The sequence below is a fragment of the Archocentrus centrarchus genome (assembly GCF_007364275.1).
Source record: "Archocentrus centrarchus isolate MPI-CPG fArcCen1 chromosome 18 unlocalized genomic scaffold, fArcCen1 scaffold_23_ctg1, whole genome shotgun sequence".
NCBI lineage: Eukaryota > Metazoa > Chordata > Actinopteri > Cichliformes > Cichlidae > Archocentrus > Archocentrus centrarchus.
In genome coordinates this window covers 1,250,756-1,273,494 of record NW_022060145.1, presented here as the reverse complement: position 1 = coordinate 1,273,494, position 22,739 = coordinate 1,250,756, and the positions used below count along the sequence as shown (strand labels likewise).

The window sequence follows — 22,739 nt, the reverse complement described above, 5'->3', positions numbered from 1 at the left end:
CAGATTGTCTAACAGCATCTGTATCCTCTTTTACTAACTCACAATCCAAGGGGTTCGTACAACAACTTTTTTTTTTTTTTTTCTCTTTCCCAACCAGGCAAACTGACATTCACACCCACTTTCCGCAGCAGTTGCCAGGTGTGCGGAGGCGAGACAGTAGGCAATGTTCTGAACTAGGTCCTATTTTTTTTTTCCTGACAACTACCTCCATCCAATTTCAAATCACAACTCACGGAAATGCTTTCAAGAAGAGTTAAAAAGTGGATTTATACAATTTGCCACATCTCACCCCTCTCTGTAACAACAGGCTATTCACCCAATCTAAAACTTCTGCCATCAGATGGAGTCGGGACAAGACACCCACACATGTAGCAGCTCGTTCATTTGAAGAATAAAAAATTAGACCTTTACAAGTCGACTACAATTTGGATGCCCAGTAGAGGACAGACACACTTATGTGCCAAAGAAGTACACAATACAGCTTTCAATTTCAAACTGAAACGCCTTGGTAAAATGAGCACTCCTCTGTAAATGGACTCTGTCCTAGAACAAATGCCATCTCTTCTACCCACATAGAAACCTGGTGTGACTGAACTGAATGCTCTGCACTGTCAGGACAAAACAGGCCGCAAGAAAAACTTTCCAGATCTGAAGGGAGTGAAGGAAGAACAAAATGAAAGGAGCAGAACTATCTCCCAAATCACCCAAGGGGTGAAGATGCAAAAAAAGAAAAAAAAAAAAAAAGAAGTGCGCTTTGACAGTGAAGATGAAGTCCGGTCAGCAGCTGTAGCCACTGGCAACAGAGAAACAAAGAAATGGGAGCGAGAGAAGGCGGCTCGACCTCTCTTTGAAACTTTATGCATGTGAAAGAGCACAGCTCAAATCTAGATGTAAGCCGGAGCGGGGCGCGACCAGATATGCAGGGCATTTTTGTAACATCGGGGCAAATTAATTAACCAAATATCTGAGCGCTTTGTTATGCTCCCTGCTCTTATCATGAGGCTAATTATCACTATCAGCTTCCTCTGTACGTCAGTGGGATTATTAGGCTAATCACAAAGCTTTCCCCCTTTGGAGACAAGGTTTTCACTCTTCGACGGAACAAAGCCGTTATTGTCCTCCAATGACACGGTGACAGTGATGAAGCAAATCAGCATTTGTAGTTTGTAACGTTAGAGTAAAGCCATCGTTGACAGGCTGAGAGTTTGTGCTCTAAGTAGGTGGGTCTCCCAGTTGCTTACATGTTTCACTTACACTGGTTGAGTCAGACCGCATGCTTGAGCTGACTGCCATTAAAAAAAAAAAAAACAACCAAAAAATAAAAAAAACCTACAGACACACACATCCCCACACCCTTGGAAGTTGTTACGCATCAGCAGTCTGTTTTTATGACAATGCAAGAGTTATTTTGACTCACTCCACTACATTCCTCAGGATGATTTTAGAGAAAAAAAAAAACATCCCTGAGAAAGTGTGAACATATTACGTTTAGCATGTAACACATATCTACCACAACATTAAAACCACATAATACTGTCTGGGGCTTCTGTTTGCTTTCAGAATTACATGAAGAAGAATGCAATTCTGCATGCACTGGGAAGTTAGCAGTAGATCCTTTGGATCTGGTGGATCGCAGGCGTGTTCAAGTGCATCCTGCTAATGCCGAACCAGGTTTGGATCTAGGGAGTTTGGGGGGGGGGCCAAATCCAGCGCGCCTTGGGCTTTTTGAGGAGGGGGGTTCTTGGTCTGAAGCAATATTTAGGTGGGTGACACGTGTCAAAGTAACATCCAAATGAATGCCAGGATCCAAAGTTTCCCAGCAGAAAATGACATGTATCCATATGAAAATTATTCACTTTCCCTCTCCAAGGCTTTAATGTTGTGGTTGATTGGTGTAGAATGATCAATACGGGTAATGACTGCGAACCAAGAGGAAGCTTTTGAGTTATTGCTGTAGTGCATTCTGGTGTGCTGAGGCTAAAAACCTGATATTGCCACATCTGTACAGTGAACGTCTCCCCGTATTGCTGCATCTGTTTTTGTAGTATCTAAAAATGGCATCACAGTTATTCTGCAGGAAATCACCAGATCTTTTTAGCAAAACTAAAATCGATAAAGTGGAGGGACTGTGCTGGTCTCACAAAGCCTAAAACACCTGCTGAGCCAGGGTATTATTATATACTGTAATGGACATTACCTATCAAGAGCTTAAGGAAACATTCTGGAGAAAGACTTGTTATCTTATGAATTCAATAAGAATATCAGTACCATTCTCATAACAGTACAGAAAACATGAAGGCAGCTAAGAAAAAAAAAAAACAAAACAAAAAAACAAGATAAGGTAACATCTGTTTCCCGCTACTTTTAAGTCTTAATAAGCACAAAGCTTTACTGGAAAAGCACCGAGTTGCGATTTTTATAGGGGCTTTTATGGGCCATGAGCAGTGATTTCTGAGATCATCAGCTGGTGGTTTAGCAGACTCGATGAGTGACTGGAAGTCAATACGAGTCACAGATCTCTGGAATGTTTTCCCTGAACTAGCTTTTACCGGTTCTTCCATATTAAGCTATGCTAACCATTCTGTAGCTATCGGCTTTACGAATACAGTGGGAAAGGTTTATGAGAATGGTTCCAATCTTCACATCTTACTCTATGGGGAAATTAAAAAAAATAAAAAATCAGGCATTATTTTCTGGCTCATATTTTTTCAATGACAGAAACTCAAAATTCTGGGTTGGCTTTGTGAGACTTTGGAGATTCTTATAAATTAAGCTGTTTTTTTTTGTTTGTTTTTAAGTATTTTAAAATTCTTTTAAAGTACTTTGTTAAACCTCCTATAGCATCAAGTGTTGATTAGACACTATGGATATCAAATAACCATATGTTCAAATACTCTCTGTGATTGTGTCAGCTTTCTCTGTGCTGTTCTGGCTCTGTAAGGAGGTAAAAACAACGTATTTGCAAACAGCCTTCGTCCCGGGCCTTACATGGTCACAGTGGCATTCTTTGGCATATGAAGGGAATGCAGAGGGCACCCCTGTCTTGTTTCCTGTGCTGTGTCGCCTGCCAGCCTGAACGAATCTGTCCAATCCCTGGCATTTCCCGGAGAATGTGACTGGAATGTTATCTGCTTCCAAATGGAATGCCTGGGTCATGGTTTCATCCTGGATTCCTTGAGCAACCTAGAATATCCACTGAGTGCTTTCTCCCATAATGCAACAGGCAGACGCAGTTAAAAGAAAAAGAAAAAAAGAAACAGCACGCTTTCTTTGAACAATGAGTCTAGACATACATACAGATGATATTTTTCTTGCACTGCAATGCTAAGCTGATTTGCAAATTTAAGCCAGATTCATAGCATCTTCCCTACGCACCAGATTAATCATTCAAAGAGCCTTGAAAAGATATATATATTAAAAACACTTCATGAAATAAGGCACTCCAATTCTCCATTGTCCTGAAGGCTTTCAGTCTGCAGAGAGGTAGAGGCAGATGAAGCTGTGCAAGTCGCCTTATCCACCTCTGCATTGTCACAATGCTTCAAAGGTAAGGGGAGATGAAAGCAGGTGATATGAGCAGTAGCAGTGATAGAATCTGAAGATAGGACTAGTGATCTGTATTCTGATCCTTCAAAGGGATGGAGAAACAGGGAAAAAAAAAAAAAAAAGAGCAAGAACGAAATGGGCACCAGCTATTTGTTCACAGGCAGCTATCCCACAATTCATTGTACCACCTTTCACTGGCTTTCTGGTTTCCAAAGCAGCAGGCTGGTGTATAAATAAGACCTGTGATGATTGGCGCTCCCATAGGAGAAATCCTCCCTTGGTAGGTTGAGTGATGAGTGTGTTTTTTTTTTATTTTATTTATTTTTTTTACATTTTTTATAAAATTCCAAATCCTTGTAGGACATAGTAGTGGAAAGGGTCCCGGACTGTGCTCCTGTGATAAAAGTCACAGCTCATAACATCTATAAATGAGAATAAGCCACTATTCAGGGGTAAGGCTGGATTTAGAACCTGTCGTCTCTGAGTTGCGTCGGGGACTTGAAGGGCTTGAGCCCCAGTATCCTGCGGGGGTGAGCCCTCTCTTTGGTGCCATCCAGAGGCTTGCTGCAGGCCCCACAGCCAAAGTCAATAAGGGCTGAGTCAGCTGAGTTGATGGGTGCTATACGGAATGAGGGCAGCGTGGGAGAGCCGTTGGCAGAACACGGGGCAGAACGGGATGTGGGAAAGGGAGCTGAGAAGGGGTCAAAGGGTGAGGCTGAGTCCGAGCCGCTTGAAGGATCAGCCTTGAGGGCAAAGGGGTCACAGTCAGGAGAAGGGAAAGGGTCACAGTTGGTGAAGGGGTTGGTGGGTGATGGCTGATAGCTCAGTAAGCTGCTTTCCGAGCGGTGTGGGCTGCGCCCACCACCTGAGTTTCCGCCGCCTGCTGAGATAAAGCTCCAAGGGTCGATGCGAGGGCGGATGGGCGACGGGCGGGGCCGAGGAATTACGCTGACCTCCAGGCGGCGCGTTTTGGGGCTCCAGAGCGCAGGGTTGGTGTGGAGAAAAGGCTTATCATCAAAGTCCTGTGTGTCTTGGCACAACGGCAGGTCCAAAACTAAAAAGAACATAAAGGAAATAAAAACATTAATGGGAAACTAAAATACACAATGCATATAATCAAACTATGTGTTTGATAGCTGGAAAACAGTGGAGCCATTTTAGTACACTTTTTTTTTTTAAGTATAAACCTTAAGTGTAAGGTGGTGCGTCCACCAAAGCATTTTACTCTAAGGGGGTGCACATTTTATTTGCTTGCAACTCAAGTACATTTTGGCAAGCAGCTAAAAATGCCAGGTGTATGACAAGATGCGGGGCGTCTTTTCATTGCTGAGGACCTACCATTTCTTCAAGTCATTCAAAGTCAGACAAACAGAGCCAGTCAAATGTGGGTACAACACTGTGCTCATTTTTCTTTTTACCCAGCAGTCCAATCACAGTGGACCCCAACAGGCACTTCCCTAGCTGTCTGTACAAGTGCTGAACAACAAGTGAGGAGAAGGTAATGCGAACACACCCACAGTGAACATTTTATTCACTGTGGGTCTACCAGTTAAGAAACAATCAGTTTGCAAGGCCTGCTTCAAAATGGACTCTGTTATTGCTTTTGTGGATATTCCATATCAAAGTGTTGCATTCCAAATCACTCTGAAGCATTCCCAATTTTCAGAAGATGTGGCAAAAATATCCATTGTTGGACACCACCCCTAATTTAAGACACCCCCCCTGATGACAACATTGCTACTGATTATTACTGATTTGAGGTAAGTGGAAAAATCCGTGAAGTGCCCCTTTTCAGAATATGAGAAAAAGGCTGAATATTCAACATATTAAACACCTTCATCATCTTAACTTTCTTGCTTGAAGAGTTTAATTGTTAATCTGCAAATGACTCTCAAAATACCGTAGAATTGGCCCAGTGCGCTTACGCACTCCTCTCCAACTAAATTCTGCCAAACACTGTGATGAAACTGATCCAAACAGTAATATGAAATCGGTACATTATTGTTCCAAAAAGAAATGTAACAATTACCAGCACAGAATGCTGATGCAATTAGTTTAAATTAAGTATAACATAGCTTGTTGTCAGAGCTGCAACAGTGGCAAGCAGACAGTGTAAATTAGCACCGACAGGAACATTAAACTCAGTATAAATCAGCCCGAATGAACATTTGCTAGTTCCAAATGTGACGTGTCTGCCAAATGGCATTATTTACATCAACAGCAACTCTCCGAGGCTGCTAAGCTATTCAGCTGACAAGAAAGCGCAATCAGGAGTCACATGAGAGCAGAAAAAACAAAAAACAAAAAAGGAGAGGAAGGAATCCTCTGAATTCATCTCTTTCAAATGCACATTATCCGCCAGTAACCTTGTGGCGGTACGTCTATGCATCTGAGTCTGAGTCATTACAGTCAATAAACATAATAAGATGTTTAGCTAAAACACTCGCTGTTTAATTATGTGTGGCTTTTTGCCTCTGTGCGACTGATGTAACAGGCGCGCACGGTTTGTGAGATCACGGTTGTTAGCAGCGGAACAGGCGAGGGCTCGTCTGCTCAGTACCTGCGGGTAGAGCTGGGAAAGAAAAACCGCTCTGTGGAGAATTTAAAGCTTTGTGACTCAACAGGACCATATATAGAGTGTGAAATGTTACCCAGGGGCACTCTTAAAGCCATCCTGAAGCCCACTCGCTCTTAGAACAACCAATACTCATGCCTCCTTCATTACAGCTCTGAAGTGTGCCAGCGTTTCTAAGAAATTCATATTAGCCTTCGGAGGGAAAAAAAAAAAAAAAAAAAAGGTGACTGTACTGTAAATGAATGTGCTGCTGAAACACAATGAATTTAAACACAAAACATGACACATTTCGTGATTTTTGAGGGTGATACTAATGCTAAAGAGACTGGCATCCCAACCCTGAGAAGCAGCACTTCAGCCACATTCCAAATCTTCCTGAGGCAGTGAGGTCAAGAATAGATTTGTAGCAATTTTGAATCTGCTGTGACCTCAGCTGGGCTGCCTCATGGTTTGCATTCATCTTTAACTTTGGAATAAAAGAAAACTGTCTCGGAAAGGGGTGGGCAACAAGAGAAGACTGGGCGCTAGCTTTGCTTAGCAGATATTTACCAGTGAAGTATGAAGGGCCAGCTGTTACCTGAGATATGCAAATAGCAGAAGAAAACCCTAACCCTTTGATGTAAATGAAAAAGCTCATACAGCATTGAAGGCCATCCTGTGCCAGGAAGATCCTGCTTAAAAAAAAATTAAAAATAAAATAATGCTGAAAGAAGTGAGAGGGAAAAATTGTAATGCTCAGGAGGTACATTATTCAAGGCAAAGGATCCGGATCTGAATTTTAGGGCATGCTACACACACACTCGGTGCTCTGGAGGGAATGCAGAGGAATTGAACAGCTAAACTTAAAAATAATAATAATTTCATCTGTCTGGAGAAAAGCCCAGGGTTCTAGCCAGTGGCTGATCAGGTACTGTCGCACCGGGATGAGAATTTCATTACATCAGTTTGCTATCTAAACTGTTCAATATTACCACGATTAGCAAGTGGTCAAGGCTATTAAACTAGCAAGTGATCGTCCGTGGATTAAGTGAGATAAATATCAATAATATAGATAAGGTTAATAATATATAAATTCTCATGAGGATTGTTTTGATCTGTAAATCATACAACTCTATTAAAGTCAAGAAAGGACATAACAGGTCTCCTTTAAGGGAATTTTTGCTTGTCAATTCTAGACATTTTTTTAAACTCCACACTATGTTCTTTACAAATCTTTAGATCCTCACAGTAAGTAGTTACTAGTAACTGGCTTTGATTTTTTTGGTGGGGGTGCTTCTTTAAAACAAATTCAGACTGACCTAGCTGAGAAGTGTGTAGGCCTTGGCTGGACCTCCTCCTCCTGTCAGATCTGTGTTCCCAGGCCTCACTGCTCAGCTCCCCGTTAGTGGAACTGTAAGTGTGGGTCCACTCCCCTGGGCTGGCCCTGTCGTGCTGCATGGGGGCACTGCTGGGACTCTGTGGACTGTGCGGCGTCCGGTGGCTGCTCCTCTCGCGAGGGTTTGGTGGAGGCGGCGTCAGGGGTAAGGGCTTTAGTTCTTGGTAGTGCAGTGCTAAATCCAAGAGGGGTCTGGGGAGAGGCTCAGAGATGGAGAAGGTGATGAGATCATCCACTACTGGGGGGTCTGAAATGAGGGGCTTAGGATGAGAGATCTCAAGTTCAGAGAGGGTGCGACCCTCTAAGCTAGGTGGGTTAGTTCGAGGTGGCACTCTTGGGGGAATATCAAGGCAGCGACCTAGTCCTATGGAGGCGAGGAGGGAGCCGCTGCTCAACAGGGCTCGGTGGGTGCTGTTAATCAGGCCACCGAGAGGCCCCCTGTCAGGCCCCGGGGAGCCAGCTGGGGAAGAACCCCCTTCCTCGCTGCCCGAGTCTCCCTGAGATAGAGGAAGCCACGGGCTATCCTTCACTGACGAGCCTGCAGAAAGAGAAAGTTTTTAAAAGACAGAAGGAGAGCCCAATGTAGGAGAACACTGAACATATCTATAATTCAACAGTTTCAATTCATAATTCACAATCATGCCAGTGTGAATTAGAAAGGTGGCTAGTGGAAGACAAGGTAGTTAGGCTGATGGTGGAGGGCAGTGGATACCGTTCTGAGCAGGGGTAGGGGTTGGTGTGGAAGGTCGGTACTCCTCAAAGTCAGCCTTGGAGTCTCCATTCTCATTACTGTCTGCCTCCAGGAGCTTAGCTCTCATCGACAGGCTGAAAACAAGAGAACTTTCAATTAAAGCATGGCGATAAACTAAGCACATTGTAATCAAATCCATACACACAGAAAGAAAGAGCAACCCTGCTGTACCTGCTTTCCTGGGGACTAAGGCGCAGGACTTTAGGACTTTTGGGACTTTTTGGGCTCTGTGGCCTCCAATGGGGGCTCAACCTTAGGTCTCCATTGACTTGCTTATGAGAAGAGGTATCTAGGGATGGCCGGACCGAGCTGAGACCAAATGTCCTGCTGTTGTCACTGGGAGTAACTGCAGAAAAGGGGCGAGAGAATGAAATCAGTATAAGCTTGCATATTATCAGTATGCACTGTGCTTAGGTGTGTTCTAATGGGGTGAGTAATTTAAAAGTCAGATTTCAATAACAAATCAACACAGCCATACAATCATCTCTAACACAGTGACCTTAACTGAGTCTTCTTCCAGCTAGAACTCAAGAAACTCGAATGTGCTTTTTCAACTCATATTTCTCCAAAGTTTAAGCCCCAGTGGACTTTAAAATAGATCATCTGGCTACAGCTTATACTGCAATAACAGCCGTAAGTGTCACAAGGCATGAAGTGTGAGAAAAGGAGCCAAAGTTACCTGGGGGTTGGGGGGAGTGGGGGGATGAAGTGAAACGCAGAGGTCTAATAAAAGCTGAATTGCACCTGCCAGATTTTAGCGGCACACCAACGGGCTTGTGCTGCTAAAACAATGTGTGTAAACAGCATGTGAACTTTCAGTGAGCCCGGGCTCTACTGTCACAACACCTCGCAACACATGGAATCCATCACACTCTTCCTAAAGCCTCAAGCATCCTTCTCAGCATCTCAACACCCAACATGCCAAAAGAGCTATAATTGGAATGGGCGCCACAGTTACATACTGCACACACCACAAGAAAACTTTAAAGTGTTCACTTTATTCCTTTGAATTAAGGTTCTGCACCCCCCAAATGATTTCCACTTTCATTTCATTTCAGCTTCAGAAATGGGAAAAGGTAAATATGCTCTCTGATTGGACATGCTGTATTATGTCCTTTGGCCTGCACAGCAGTGGAGGCCTGGCTGATGCACTTCACCGCCCATCACTCTCCAGCGCTATGTTTTCAAAGCAAGCACAGAAGGCTGATGGCGTTGCAGTTTCATAAAGATCACACTGTGCTTTTTCCTCTGAACTCTTTTCCTTTTTCAGTGTGTCTCTGTTAATATTATCGTGCTTTCACAGAATACGTTTTCTAATCGTTGTGTAAAGCTCCTCTGCCCCACGCTGATCAAATCTTTACATTAACAGAGAAAGAAAAATGCTTAAAAAAAAATTATGTCTGTAACACACGAGCATATCTGTGTGCCAGTGTAAGCAGGGTTGGATTTTATATTTAAATGAGGAAATCCCTTCAGATTAAAATATTTTTATGCATATAAGCTCTATACAGCCAGGCTTCCTTTTACAACCACAGGAGGTGCCCCCCTGCTGGGCGTGAGAAAGAATGCAGGTTCAAGGCACTTGCGCACTGACGCTATGGCCATCTATTGTAAATTCTATGAAAAACAAGGTCTGCAGTGCTTCCAAAGGTCTAAAGGTCCTAGATGTAGAAGATAGTTTGTTTTTTTCCTTAAACAAAAACAGCATTGTGTGGATATACTCTGTCTACAGCCATGCCAGAAGTTCCATGAGGATGTTTTTTTTTTTTATATATATATATATATAAATTAAAGCATTAGACAAAGTATTTCCAAAGTTAGTTTATCTTCTTCTGTATTAAATTTCACATTGATTTTGTTTATCTAAATACCACATATCAAAGAATGCAGGGTAAGACTAAAGGTAAAAGTCAAGGGTTTGCCTTAGCCAGTATGGTTTTTCCTCTGTGGATGATGAATTTTAGTGACAAAATTCAGAATATGAATGAAAACTTGATTTCTTTTTTTTTTTTTTTTACCAAAGTGATGAGCTGACCGACTTATGAGCAGCTCTGTTTTAGATCTACAGAGCTCGGGATCATGATGTCACAACACAAAGCATTAGGGGACCGTTGTTCACGTGAGTGTGAGTTGATAGTGGAACATACAGAGATAGATACTGCTTTTGGGTTTGAAAGTTAAATTGTGGGCATTAGAGCCTCACATCAGAATGCTGAGCTGGTGTGTTATAAAATGGCACAACTGTGCAGATGGAATGACAAAAAAACAGCTTGTGGAGCAAACCACGTATGCTTTGGGTAGCAATTGGAAGAAGGAAAAATGTGACCTTAAACAGCATTTCAGATATGTGATCATGACATTGTCATACTTGAAAGTTATAATTATAACTTACAAGTGTCGTACGGTTGTTGCTATGTTACACACCTTTGATGCAGCAGTTATCTTGGCTGTAGCTACATGGCAGCATAGCTAATCTTTATGCTTTTGTATTTTAAAAAGCTTCTGAAATCCAACAGTGTGATCCTGACTGGATGCTATCGTTACACTTCAGGCAGACATCAAACTGTTGCATGGTTACGGGCTGTAAGGCTGCCGCAACATAAGTAAAGCTAACAAAATCTTTATGCTTTTAAGACTGAGGCAGACCGGCTTATGAAATGCAACAATGTGATCCTGACCGGGTCCCATCGTTACACCTCGAACACACAGAAGCAAAAAATGCAAAAACGGCTGCATGTATGACAGAGCCATGGCTCAGTGGCTGAGAGAGCCTGACTGAGGCCCACATGCATGAATGCAAACTTGAAGCAATTTAGAATTCTTCATTTGTTTGATGTGTAAGTGCTCACCACAAATGTTTTTAGAGAAAATGCCAAAGAACATGTGCAACCCCTCCCGCCAACACTCCTTTGCCTTGTTGTTCAGCTGCTCTCTGTATCATATCATGCTACTAATCTTGTCACGGGTCTTTTTCCTAGCATTCATTAGTGTGTTTTCTTCCTTACTACCTGTTGATGTCTATCTTTGCTTTGATTTTGCATGAACAACAACATGGCAGGGAATACTCAGAATGCATTGCAATTCCCGAGCTCTACAGCATTTAGATCATCAAATAAACATACGAATTTAGACTGCTGTACCTCAGGTACTGGAACTGGAAGAAGGAAAAGGGCTAATAGAACCAAATCTAATCCTGCCCCCGCAGATAGAAAAATTAAATAAATAAATGATGGAAGCAGTATCCATAAGCTGCCAACACAAATGACACAGCCAGCCTACTGAGATGCTAAAAACGCAAACTATTACAACCGCAGAGTTCAAAAACTCTCTAAAAATAAGAGGCAGTTTAATATTCTTCATATCTAATTCAGTAAAAAACATGGCACAGTGGAAACTAGCTCTGTGGACTAATGCAAATCAATTTGGCAGTTCTCTAGACAAATCAGTTTGGGAGGCCCTAGCAATAAATCAGTGCTTGCTACTGAGAGGGCAAGCATAAATATCCACTAAACACATTTTAATGACAGGCACACTCATGGCTTAGTGACTGCCATTAAGGAGAGTCATTAGGAAGTAAAGAAATCCAGCCCACTACTTAATGAATAAATGACGCTGGCAGATGTTTTAGACTGACTAACCACTTTTACACATAAATGTTTCACTGCAATTTGTGCTTTTATGTTAACCCGCGGTGGTAATTGTTTTGTGAAGTCCCTTTTATTGCCTGTTGCTACACCACAAATTTCCTTTTGGGTTCTGTTAAAATGCCCTGTGACCTACTGGCTACAATTTCCCCTCCAAAGGGAAAGATCTCAGTGCGTTTGTCTAAGAAGGCGGCAGCAGACATGCATTGTACATCTCTGCTGCAGCTGCAGCAACCCTTCTCAACCCCTTTCTCCTGGAGCAATGAATTCCTCCCTGCTTATTTTTAATTCAGTAAACCGCACTGTAGCCACTACATGCATATAAAACTGTGGATGCTGACTGCCCTGGAAAACATAGCTGAATAGCTCCCCCCACTGCAGCATTGATGTAACTGCAGTCAGCAGGGGTGCAGAGCAAGGCAACAGTGGAAAAAACAAAAAACAAAAAAAAAAAAAAAATAAAAGCTGCTGAGAAGTGCTGAGCTGCTGAGAGGAAGTCAGATAATATTTGGACTGGAACACACTATTGAAAAGGGAAAAGGGTGTGTGAGAGAGAGACAGAGCAGAGAGAGGGAGAGCGAAAGAGAGCTGGGGCCCACGGGGAAACGGGAAGACAAAAAGATGAGTGGGTGTTTGAGAGCACATAAAAGGAGAAAATTTGGAAATGGAGACAAGTAATGTTGCAACAGAGTGTGTGTGCATGCAAGATGACGAGAAACGCTATTCTTTTGCTTTTTTCAGCGTCTTGGGAAGCACCCAGACATACAATATGTACACATAAAAAAAATGAATGCACTCACGCTGGATTGCACGGAAACGTGGCCCAAAGGACGGCGAGGAGCCTGAACCCAAATCGGGAGAGTTCCGCCTCTTCTCCAGGCCCGGGGATGCCTGCACCGTAATTTTGTGGATGAAATCTGAAACGCACACATATGACAGGATGTTTGACATTCATACATCCAAGAAATGGCGGTTGTTTTCAAGGTTGCAACACTTTTTTTTTTAAACTTCCTTATTTCTCTAAAATAGCCTAGAGTTCTGCTGTTGTAAAAAAAAAAGAAAAATCACAGTGTTTCTTTACATGTCTATATTGGGTATATGTGAAAGACAACACTATGTGTTCAACAGTAAAACTTATCAGCATATATAAATAAATATATTTTGCAGTTTGTGCTGTGTGTAAATTTGATCCCAGTCACTGGTAGGGTACAGTCCTGACTGCAATCACCGCTTTCACAGTTTCTGAAGTTTCATGCTCACTAAGCAACCTAATATTTGTGGGTTTAAACATTTCCATGGTTACAGTAATCTCCACCAATCAGAGATTATTTTGATTTAGGATTGTGCGTAGAGTAGTTCTTTCGAGAACACTGAAGCGAAAACAAGGTTGGCATCATACAGATCTGTGGTTTCTGCGCCCGTATCATCATTTCGCAAGGTTATAGCTCATAGTGAGTGCGCTTTGGATGGTTACAACATTATGGCTCGTAATCAAAAATCCCTATGGAGAATATAAACGGGATTGTTAATTCCGGAATATCACTATTGAACTCTATATAGGCAGATGGATAATTGGAGGATTTACCGAAGGCCTTACTCCGTATATGTGTCGAGCATTTAGCACGCTACTAGCAGCAATGGGTGAATAGAAGTTTATAGCTTGCTGCAGATAAATAGCAGCACTGCAAATTCTGAGCTACACAACCCATGTTGTGTTTTAACAATTTACACTGAAAACATCCATTTCCTATTCTCACTTCCTTATTTTATGCCTTGACTTTTTTAATTCCTTCCCTTCAATTTTTGGCATGTACCCTTAAATGATTAAATGTGTTCTCAAATTACTTACATTTAAAAAGTGGCGATTAACGTTAATGTTCAACTACAAACCCTGAAGTGATTTTACTTGGAAAGGTTTACAGATAATACAATATTAACATTGTTCTATGCTTTAGCATAAATTGTAAACTCCACAAAGGACACATCAGGTTTCAGCAACGACTTGCTGCTGTTGGCTAAAGTTTGCTGTTACATGTTGCTATGCTAGTAGTTTAGCACATGAGGTAGCTAACTTTAGCTAGTTAGCAAAAATAGTGAATAACTGTCACACATAGTATATAGAACTGGAAAATAGAGCCATTTATTAGTAGCATAGCATTAATAGCATTTTTTTGTTTTTGAAATGTTCTTTAAAAAAAAAATAAAAATTTGCACCGTTATAAAAAACCACCCAAAAAACAAACACACACACACACAATATATGTGTTACTTCAGGGTATAAATTGCAGGAATACTACAGGATGAAAAGAAGGCAATAATAATATTGGTGGAAAGCGGAAAAAAGAAAGAAAAAGAAAGGGATCGAGGCACATATAGTAAGGAGAATAAAAACACTGACCAGGGAGCTAGAGAGGAAAGGGAGCGAGACAAAATGGGTGAGGAAGGTATGCTCAAAAAGAAAGAGGGAGCGAGAGGCACAGAGTGAGAGCAAGAAAGTGAGAGAGGCCAGCCAGCAGTGTATCCATGGACAGGAAGTGTCGAGGCGTGGTTGGCTCACTCTCCCCTCTCATCAACCCCCCACCACTACCACCACATCACCGCCCTGCTGCTGCTGGGAAAGGCCTAACCACAGCGCGCACGCACAACACACACACACACACACACACACACACACACACACACACACACACACACACACACACACACACACACACACACACACACAGCGCATTTATGCATGCTTGCTCAGCCCAAAATACATGCTTTGAAACACTTGATGTGAACTGCTGCAGACTGTGTGACTTTGTGATAGCCCAGGACAAGAAACGGCAGTCAGGTGAGTAAGAGAAGGAAAACAGGAGGACAAAGGGAATGCTGGTCAGTGTAGAAATCGGCAAGTAAGACCTCTGATCCACCTCTGAAGGAATTTTTTTTTTTTTTTAGATGGGAAGGGGGTTGCTGAAAACACAAGTTAAAAATTACAGAGACTTTGTATAACAGCAGAAAACTGCACCTCTCTGCAGCCTCATTTTCAATATGTCAATCTTTACATGAGTTCAGCCCTGATAGCAATTTTCCAAAGAGCCATGCTACAAAAATACCAGTCGTGCCACAAAAACTCTCTCCCTCACTTCCTTCTCACTGCTCTCTTGCGTTTTTCTTTTTTGGACTGTTGTTATTATTTTTGCTCCTTGAGACTGAGACGCTGATTAAGAAATCAAATGTGGCTGAGTATTAATTGACTTCTGACAGGACAAATCAACGGCAGATAAAACACCCTTATATATATATTACACACACACACACACACACACCTTGGGGCATGCTGATCTTCTCGCCGTTCTTGGACTTGAGTTTGTGCTTCTTGAAGGTGCCCTTCCTTTTCTTGACATTGGGTTTCTCCTGGTTCTGGTTCAAGTGGAGGATGAGGAGGCTGAGCTCACGCTCAAACACATCCTGCTCCCACTGGGCCAGCTGCTGTTCACGCGGCCGTAGGAACTCTTCATGGGATTTCTGCTCCAGAGCCGCTCGCTTTAGCTCCTCTTCACGGCATCGCAGCTCCTGATGGAGGGTGCAAAGGCAAGTGGATCAAAGTATTTAGAAGTGGCTTCATATCAGTAGGTCTCTGTCGTGCGTGACTGAGGTTATGCAAATTTGCAGTCTAATAAAACAAAAATTTTGAGAAGATTGGTGGCAGTGATGACTCATAGCTGCTGTTTGACATTTTATTCAACAGGGTTTCTCCCCCAGGGATGCCAGACCAAATACTGTGTTAAATACTGCATCGCTAAGAATACCGTTAGCGGTGCTCAGTGATCCCCAGGGCCACAGAAAAATGGAAAACCACAGACAATAGCAAAGCACTTCAGCCGCTGAGGGCTCATTGAGTTAGGGTACTTTTCCAGAATCCCCTGAAGCAAACATTATGGTTGAGGACTACGCTGGTCCCAAGCTGTAGGCTCTAGCCCCACTGATGCACAAAACTGGCGCTCTCAGAGCCAAAGCAATGTAAAAGAGACACCGTCCTGCATCTGCAACCACCGCAGAGCTCGTGATGGTCTGAGAGGGAAGAATGCAGCCTGGTGGTGATTCTACAGTCCACAGGCAAGTCTGAATCACTGTGCCAAAAGTGAAAACCACTAAGCAGAGGTGCTGAAGAGCCCACCTCTGATGAGGCTGTGCTAACAGTTGTCTTTTTTGGTGGGTTAGGGTTAGCAAAGCAAAAATCACAATATAATCCTGTTGTTGTCATTTACAAACAACATAAAAGCAAGCTTTAGGATAATTTTAAAACAGCTGAGTTTTTTTTTTTTTTAATCTTCTCTACATAGGACAATTTTCTACTCCAGAGAGGTTGTAACCAGCCCCAGAGGACCCCCACCCGACCTAAAATGTTGTTTACAAACATTTTTTTTAACCAATTTACTTATAGTTTTCATTTACTCAAACGTAATACACTTTTTAATCAAATGATCAGTAATAACAGGAAAAATGCACAGATTATCCCTAGCATCCTTTTCTGTCACACTAACTTCTCCACATTTCCTCCTTCACTTCATCCACGAATCTCTCCTGAGGTCTTTCTCTTTTCTTTCTGCCTGGCAACATCCTTTGTCTAATATATCCACTATTCCACCTCTGCATATCTTTAATGAATATAAGCCTTGCTTCTCTAACTTTGTCTCCAAACTGATCAACCTGAGCTGTCCCTCTGACATACTCATTTCTAATCCTGTCCATCCTGCTCACTCCCAATGCACTCGCTTCTTCACCTCACTTATCCACTGTCCATTATTTTTTATGGTTGACCACATAGATATAGAAACGTAGACGCTGTATAAACGGGTGGGCTCGTTGCTGTGATACGTCAGTGAGTCCGCCATATTGGACGTGGCAGATCTGCGCTGTAAACTAATACAAGTGAATGGACTGAACTTCATGAAGTGCCTTTCTACAGTTCTTTAAATTAATGCGTCTCATTCACACAGTCACACATGCACTAATATACACTGGGAAACCGATAGGCACCAAAAAGAACCTAACTTCCTCTGCTAATTATAAATGTTAAATACTCCACGTATGTTTGGGATGCAGGCATCAAACCAGCGTACGCATTTCTAATGTTTTAGTTAGTGTTTACAGCTACCAATGTTTGTAACACTGTTACTGTGATGATAAATGTCTACAATAACCAGATCCTGACATGTAGATATGACATCTGCAGGTTTCTGAATTAAAAACATTTTTATATTCAGTGATTTTTATCAATTTAAGTATTATTAATGGCAATCTTTAAGACAAAAAAATGAACAAATTTACAAATTAAAATAAGACACTGCAACAGACACTGATCTACTTCATTTTACTTTTAGCAATGAAACTGTATACTAAAATCGAACCATAATAAATCTATGAAACACAGATAAAAACAAAAAAATGAAAGAAAACTGGAAAGGAATTTCAATATGAACATTAACCCTGATCATGTGGTTAATAAAACATATTTAGCTAAATGTCAAGAGTGGACTAAGCTTTGTGCATTGCTTCATTTTAATATCAGTATCATCAACAAAGAAACTTGGACTTTCCATTATCATCTAAAACGACATTTTCTGAATCAGAAGCTCGTCTTGGCAATGCACGACTTAGTAATTAAAAGCTGAGGGCCTCTTACCTTCTCTTTAGCCCGGAGTTCATCAAACATGTCCTGGATTTCCAGTTTCCAGTCCTCCTGCAAGGAGTGAAACGAATCCTGCGGCATCTCTTCCTTCACCTGCTGCTCCAAGGCCATCAGCTGGGCCAGGATGGAACTGAAATTGGGTCTGCGGTGGGGGTCCTGGTCCCAACACTCTGTCACACATACAAGAGACACAGTGAGACACAAGCATGTGCTACACCAAAGTGATGCCCCAAGACTCCAAGTATGAGTACATGGCTGTCCAGAAGTAGTGGATCAACCCAGAAAAACAAAGCTATTAGAAGTGTTACTGTTGGGGAAAAAAAGATCAGAGGATACTTTTCCTTGCAATAAGAGGATAGATTCACTTCTTTTGAGCATGTTCTTGAATCAAGGGACTCATTAACTTTAATCCTCAGACAAACTGATGTGCATTGGGGGGGGGGCAGAATTTCATCATCCTATTAAATGCTGTCACCTCAGACTTGAAGACTTACAATTAGGTCAAATAACTACCTGAGATGGATCATTTTTGCACTCATTGCATGTAATATTGAACGAATAACCTGCAAAGTGTCTAATTTTTATTTACACATGTTTCAGGCACTTGTGTGAGCACAATTTAGAGTCAAGCTGATCACTTATTCAAAGTGTCACGCTTAATTAACTTGCTGTGGGGAGTTTTGCATAATTTGCTTCTAAACTTTGGGCATTACAAGCAGATCAAAAACCAATCTGATAATTAATTAATCCTCTGAGGTGGCTACTGGTTGTTTTGTGCACTGATCCTGACTTTAAAATTAAAAAAAAAAAAAAAAAGACAACTAAAAAAAGACAAACTGACATCAAGGGGAATGTAAAGTGTCTTTTTTTGGACCAGCTGGTAGCTTGACAGCAAGTACCCATGTGGCCTTTTCCTCTTAACTTAAAACTGAAAATAGAAGATAAATGGACACAGATGTATTGCATAAGATGACTTCTGCATAAAATGCTTCCTCTCAATAGCCCTGTTTATAAACAGCATGCAGGAATTTGGGGAAATGGGAGAGAATGCGTGACTGGGACAGCAGTCTGATCACGCAAATGTCCTGTCACATCATTGAACTGAAAGCCACAATTTTAACTGAGCTATGAGTGCATTCGGTTACACTTCCAAAACACGTGTCCCACCTGACATGAGCTGCGCAAAAGGTTCAGGGCACGTGGAAGGGATGGGCAGCGTGAGCTTGTTGACAGCGACTCCATAGGCGACGGCAAGTCCATCAATCCCTCTGTAGGGTGCCTCTCCTGTTAGCAGCTCCCACAGCAGAACACCATAGCTGGAGGGGGAAAAAAGCCAAACAACAGTGCATTACACAGCAAGCTCAAGCCAAAATTAGACACAGGATGTCACACAGTTCATTATGTTTACCCTGCATATACCACTTATATTTACACAATGCCATTTGAAAATGTTCTATCTGAAATCTGTTAATGCAAAGTACGTTTAATTTATTTGGCAGAGACAGCGCACACTGATCAATATGAAAAATGAACAAAAAACAAGAAATAATGACAAGGCTGTAAATGGACCAACCCCAATTCCCAAAAAAAGTTGGGATGCTATGTGAGATGGAAATACAAAATAGAATGCAGTGATTTGCAAATCTCATAAATCCATATTTCATTCACAACAGAGCACAGAAAACATCAAATGTTTAAACTAAGAAAATGTACAATCTTAAGAAAAAATAGTCATTTTGAATTTGATGGCAGTCTCAAGCTGGGACAGGTCTTCTTTCTTCTAAATGTCTGTGGAGACCAGTTGTTGGACTTTTGGGAGAGGAATGCTTTCCCATTCTTGTCTGATAGAGGATTTTAGTTTGCTCAACAGTCTGAGATCTTCTTTTTCATACTTTTCACTTCGTCATGTGCCAGATGTTTTCAGTTGCTTGAAGTCTGGCCTGTTGGCAGCCCAGGACAGCATTCAGAATCTTTTACTATGAAGCCCTGCTGTTGTAATAGCTGTGGCACGCAAGCGCTGTCTTGCTCAAATAAGCAAGGTCTTCCCTGAAAACGATGTTGTCTGGATGGGAGCATATGTTGCTCTAAAACCTTTCATCACTGATGGTTCATTTCCAGATGTACAAGCGGCCAATTCCATAAGCACTAATGCCCACCACATACCATCTGAGATGCAGGGTTTTGAGCTGAGCACTGACAACAAGGTACATAGACCCCCTCCTCTTTAGTCTGGAGGATGTGGCACCCATGTTTGCCAAAATGAATTCCAAATTTCGAGTTGTCTGACCACAGAACAGTTTTTCAATTTGATTTTGATGACAGAATCATGTCTGTTTTTAATGCAGTGCTGCGTGATGGTCCATATATATATATATTATATATATATATATTATATATATATATAATATATAATATTATATATATATAATATATATAATATTATATAGGACTTGGATCTCCCACACTGTCAATTAGCCCTCGCCCGGACCTGACTGAATGCACTTTGGAGGCTCACTAAATGGAGAGCACAGGCCGCAGCCTTTTTTTATTTAGTTCTTTAATTACAACTTCCACACACTGTGACTGCGCAGAAACGCTGCTCGCCGGCTCGCCCTGAAGCGGTTGTCGTCTCTGCGTGGTGGCTTTGGAGACGAGCGGCCACGGTCAGATGAGAAAGAATAAAAAAAAAAAAAAGAAAAAAAAAAGAAAATACAAAGATTAGCCTTCATTTTCAGAGCAGGGCTGCCTGCCTGGCCGCCCGCTGTTTGCTCGTCTCGCTGTTTTCCAGATTCTGCAGTGATTGCTGTGAAATTTCACTTGTGTGGGTGTGCTGTTGACAGACAAAGGATACAGAAACTAAGAGGATGTGCACGTGTGACCCAAAAAAAAAAAAAAAAACTTAATAAAATATTTGAAGGTTCTCTAAAGTACCACAACATCGTGTCATTATCTTGTATCATAGAAAAATCCTTTTTTGATCCTCTCAAGGATGCAGAAAAGGGCTTTCTGTGTAACTGCATGCTTAGCTGGTTTCACATAGGCTCTGTAATGTATGGGTCCAAATCCACAGGATTACAATTAAACCAAAGCACATGAGAGTTACCACATGTTGTTTCAGTTTTCTTTTATAGATGTATCTGTTGCTCTGTAAAAACATCCATAATACCTGATTTCAGTTCATACACGGCACACTTCCATCACAAATCCCCTCTCAACAAATCACACAGTTGTTGAAGTCATTATTATAAAACCACAAACCATAATCAAGGGACTCTTCTCTTTCTGTGTAGATGTGGCCAGACACACACACACACACACACACACACACACACACACACACACACACACACACACACAGCTATTCCCAGATAAAGGGCTGTGGTTAGGTTGGGTGTGTGTGGCCTCCTTCTCCATCTATACTGGACACAATGGGACAGTGTGCAGTACACATGTCCCACAACAAAGCACAGAGCAGCTTTTTGAAGAGACGCCATCACATGGTTGTGGCGGCCTTGCTGCAATCCATCACTCTGTCCCTCCATCTCTTCATCACTGAGTCTCCCACTATCACTTCTCTGTTCTTTCACCCTCTAATTCTACAATCCTGTTCTCCTTTGGAAGACCTGCAGATATTTAGATGTTAGATCTGCTTCAGAAGACTGATTTCAAATTCTTCAACAATACCACCATTTAGACATAACAATAATTAATAATGATTTAACATCTATTATAACTGTATTACATTTAGAGATTTGCTAGGTTATGGCCAAAAGTGTCTGAGCTAATGTTTGTGACAAATTTGTAGAGATTCCCTGAAGGCGTCCCTGAGATACTGTGTGGATGTGAATGTGGCAGACTTACAAATGAGACAGGCCTGCCTCCAGCCATGGTGGTCACTGGAGGCATAACTAAAAGCTAGAAAATGTGTAGAATATAATGTTGAAAATGTATAGAAATCCATATAAATGTGTATAATTTTGGTTCCACCTTATGTACACACAGTACCTGTAAAATCTTAACAATATGAACTACTTTGCTCTTATTCTATACATGTTAGCTCCTTCACTAAAGTCACCTTGTCTGTGATTAAAGACTCCTCATACCGCTTTCTGTTCACCTGTTAATTTCTTGCTGAAGCTTGCTTAAAGCTTCATTAGCTAAGCTTGGCATAAAGGCTGTAAAAATGGGGAAGCAGCTAGCGTGGAACAATGTTCCCTATCCTGTTCTCCTTTATTACTAAGGTAAGCTAATAGCCTCGAGGCCTTCCTTCATATTTAGCATACAGATATGTATGAGAGTGATGCCCGTCTCAGTGATTCCCCAAGATTGAGTGCTTTGGGTGGCTGGGTGCTGCTGCTCAACTTTGGTTTTAGACAAATCAGCACTTGCTGAGAAGCTTTTATTGTACTTAAAGTTGGCCAACAAGTTGTGGGAGTCATCAACTCCAGGAACACCATCCTCTCCTCTGCTACCCCCTTTCCCGCTCCTCCCTCCCCTCTCTCACACACAGGGAATCTAGAGAAACTCGAGAAACAAGCCCGACCATAAATGATTGCAAAATACATGAGACTGTGACTGTATATTTCTGCTTTTCTTTTAATTCATCAGAAGTGGGCCAGATCCATAAGGCAGTGGCAGCAGACATTTTTTTTTTTTTTTTAAATCTGTCAGCAAAAAAGCAGATAATCATGTTTGCCTTAACGCAAAGCTATTCTTTTAAGGTGCTGTGAAATATATCATCTTTTCTCTGGGGCCACAACAGTCTTTTAATAACAAATAGCTGGTAAGGACACACTTTCACAGACACAAGCACTTACCTCCAGACATCACTGCCCTTGGAAAAGGTGGAGGACTTGATGACTTCTGGAGCCATCCAGGCATAGGTGCCAGCAGTGCTCATCTTTGTCGTCTTGTGCCATTCTCTTGCCAGGCCGAAGTCAGTAATCTTCAACGTCAAACCCTCCATACATTCATTTTCTATGGGCTCAGCCAGAAGAACTAAAGGAAACATGGTAGATGGTAGGGGGAAGACAAATTACATTTTTAGACTGTAAGCACAGAAATGTGTTTGGCTTAAAATTCAACAAAATGCATCACTGCAAAGACACATATTGTACTTATCTCGCTTGTTGCAGGAAAAAACAAACAAACAAACAAACAAACCACAA

General features: G+C 41.7%; 1 protein-coding gene across 1 annotated transcript in view; it reads right to left on the bottom strand.

Moving 5' to 3' along the window:
• Nucleotides 1–1,278: 1,278 nt before the first annotated feature.
• LOC115775131 (mitogen-activated protein kinase kinase kinase 11) overlaps nt 1,279–22,739 on the bottom strand; it is a 44,607-nt gene continuing 23,146 nt past the window's right edge. Inside the window, exons 2-10 of the mRNA XM_030722641.1 lie at nt 22,389–22,569; nt 18,739–18,887; nt 17,566–17,741; nt 15,206–15,452; nt 12,692–12,808; nt 8,419–8,593; nt 8,209–8,321; nt 7,420–8,034; nt 1,279–4,600 (exon numbers count right to left, since the gene is read on the bottom strand). Of these exons, the coding sequence (XP_030578501.1) occupies nt 4,011–4,600; nt 7,420–8,034; nt 8,209–8,321; nt 8,419–8,593; nt 12,692–12,808; nt 15,206–15,452; nt 17,566–17,741; nt 18,739–18,887; nt 22,389–22,569 (2,363 nt within the window). The 3' untranslated portion in view covers nt 1,279–4,010. The remainder of the gene's footprint in view (nt 4,601–7,419; nt 8,035–8,208; nt 8,322–8,418; nt 8,594–12,691; nt 12,809–15,205; nt 15,453–17,565; nt 17,742–18,738; nt 18,888–22,388; nt 22,570–22,739) is intronic.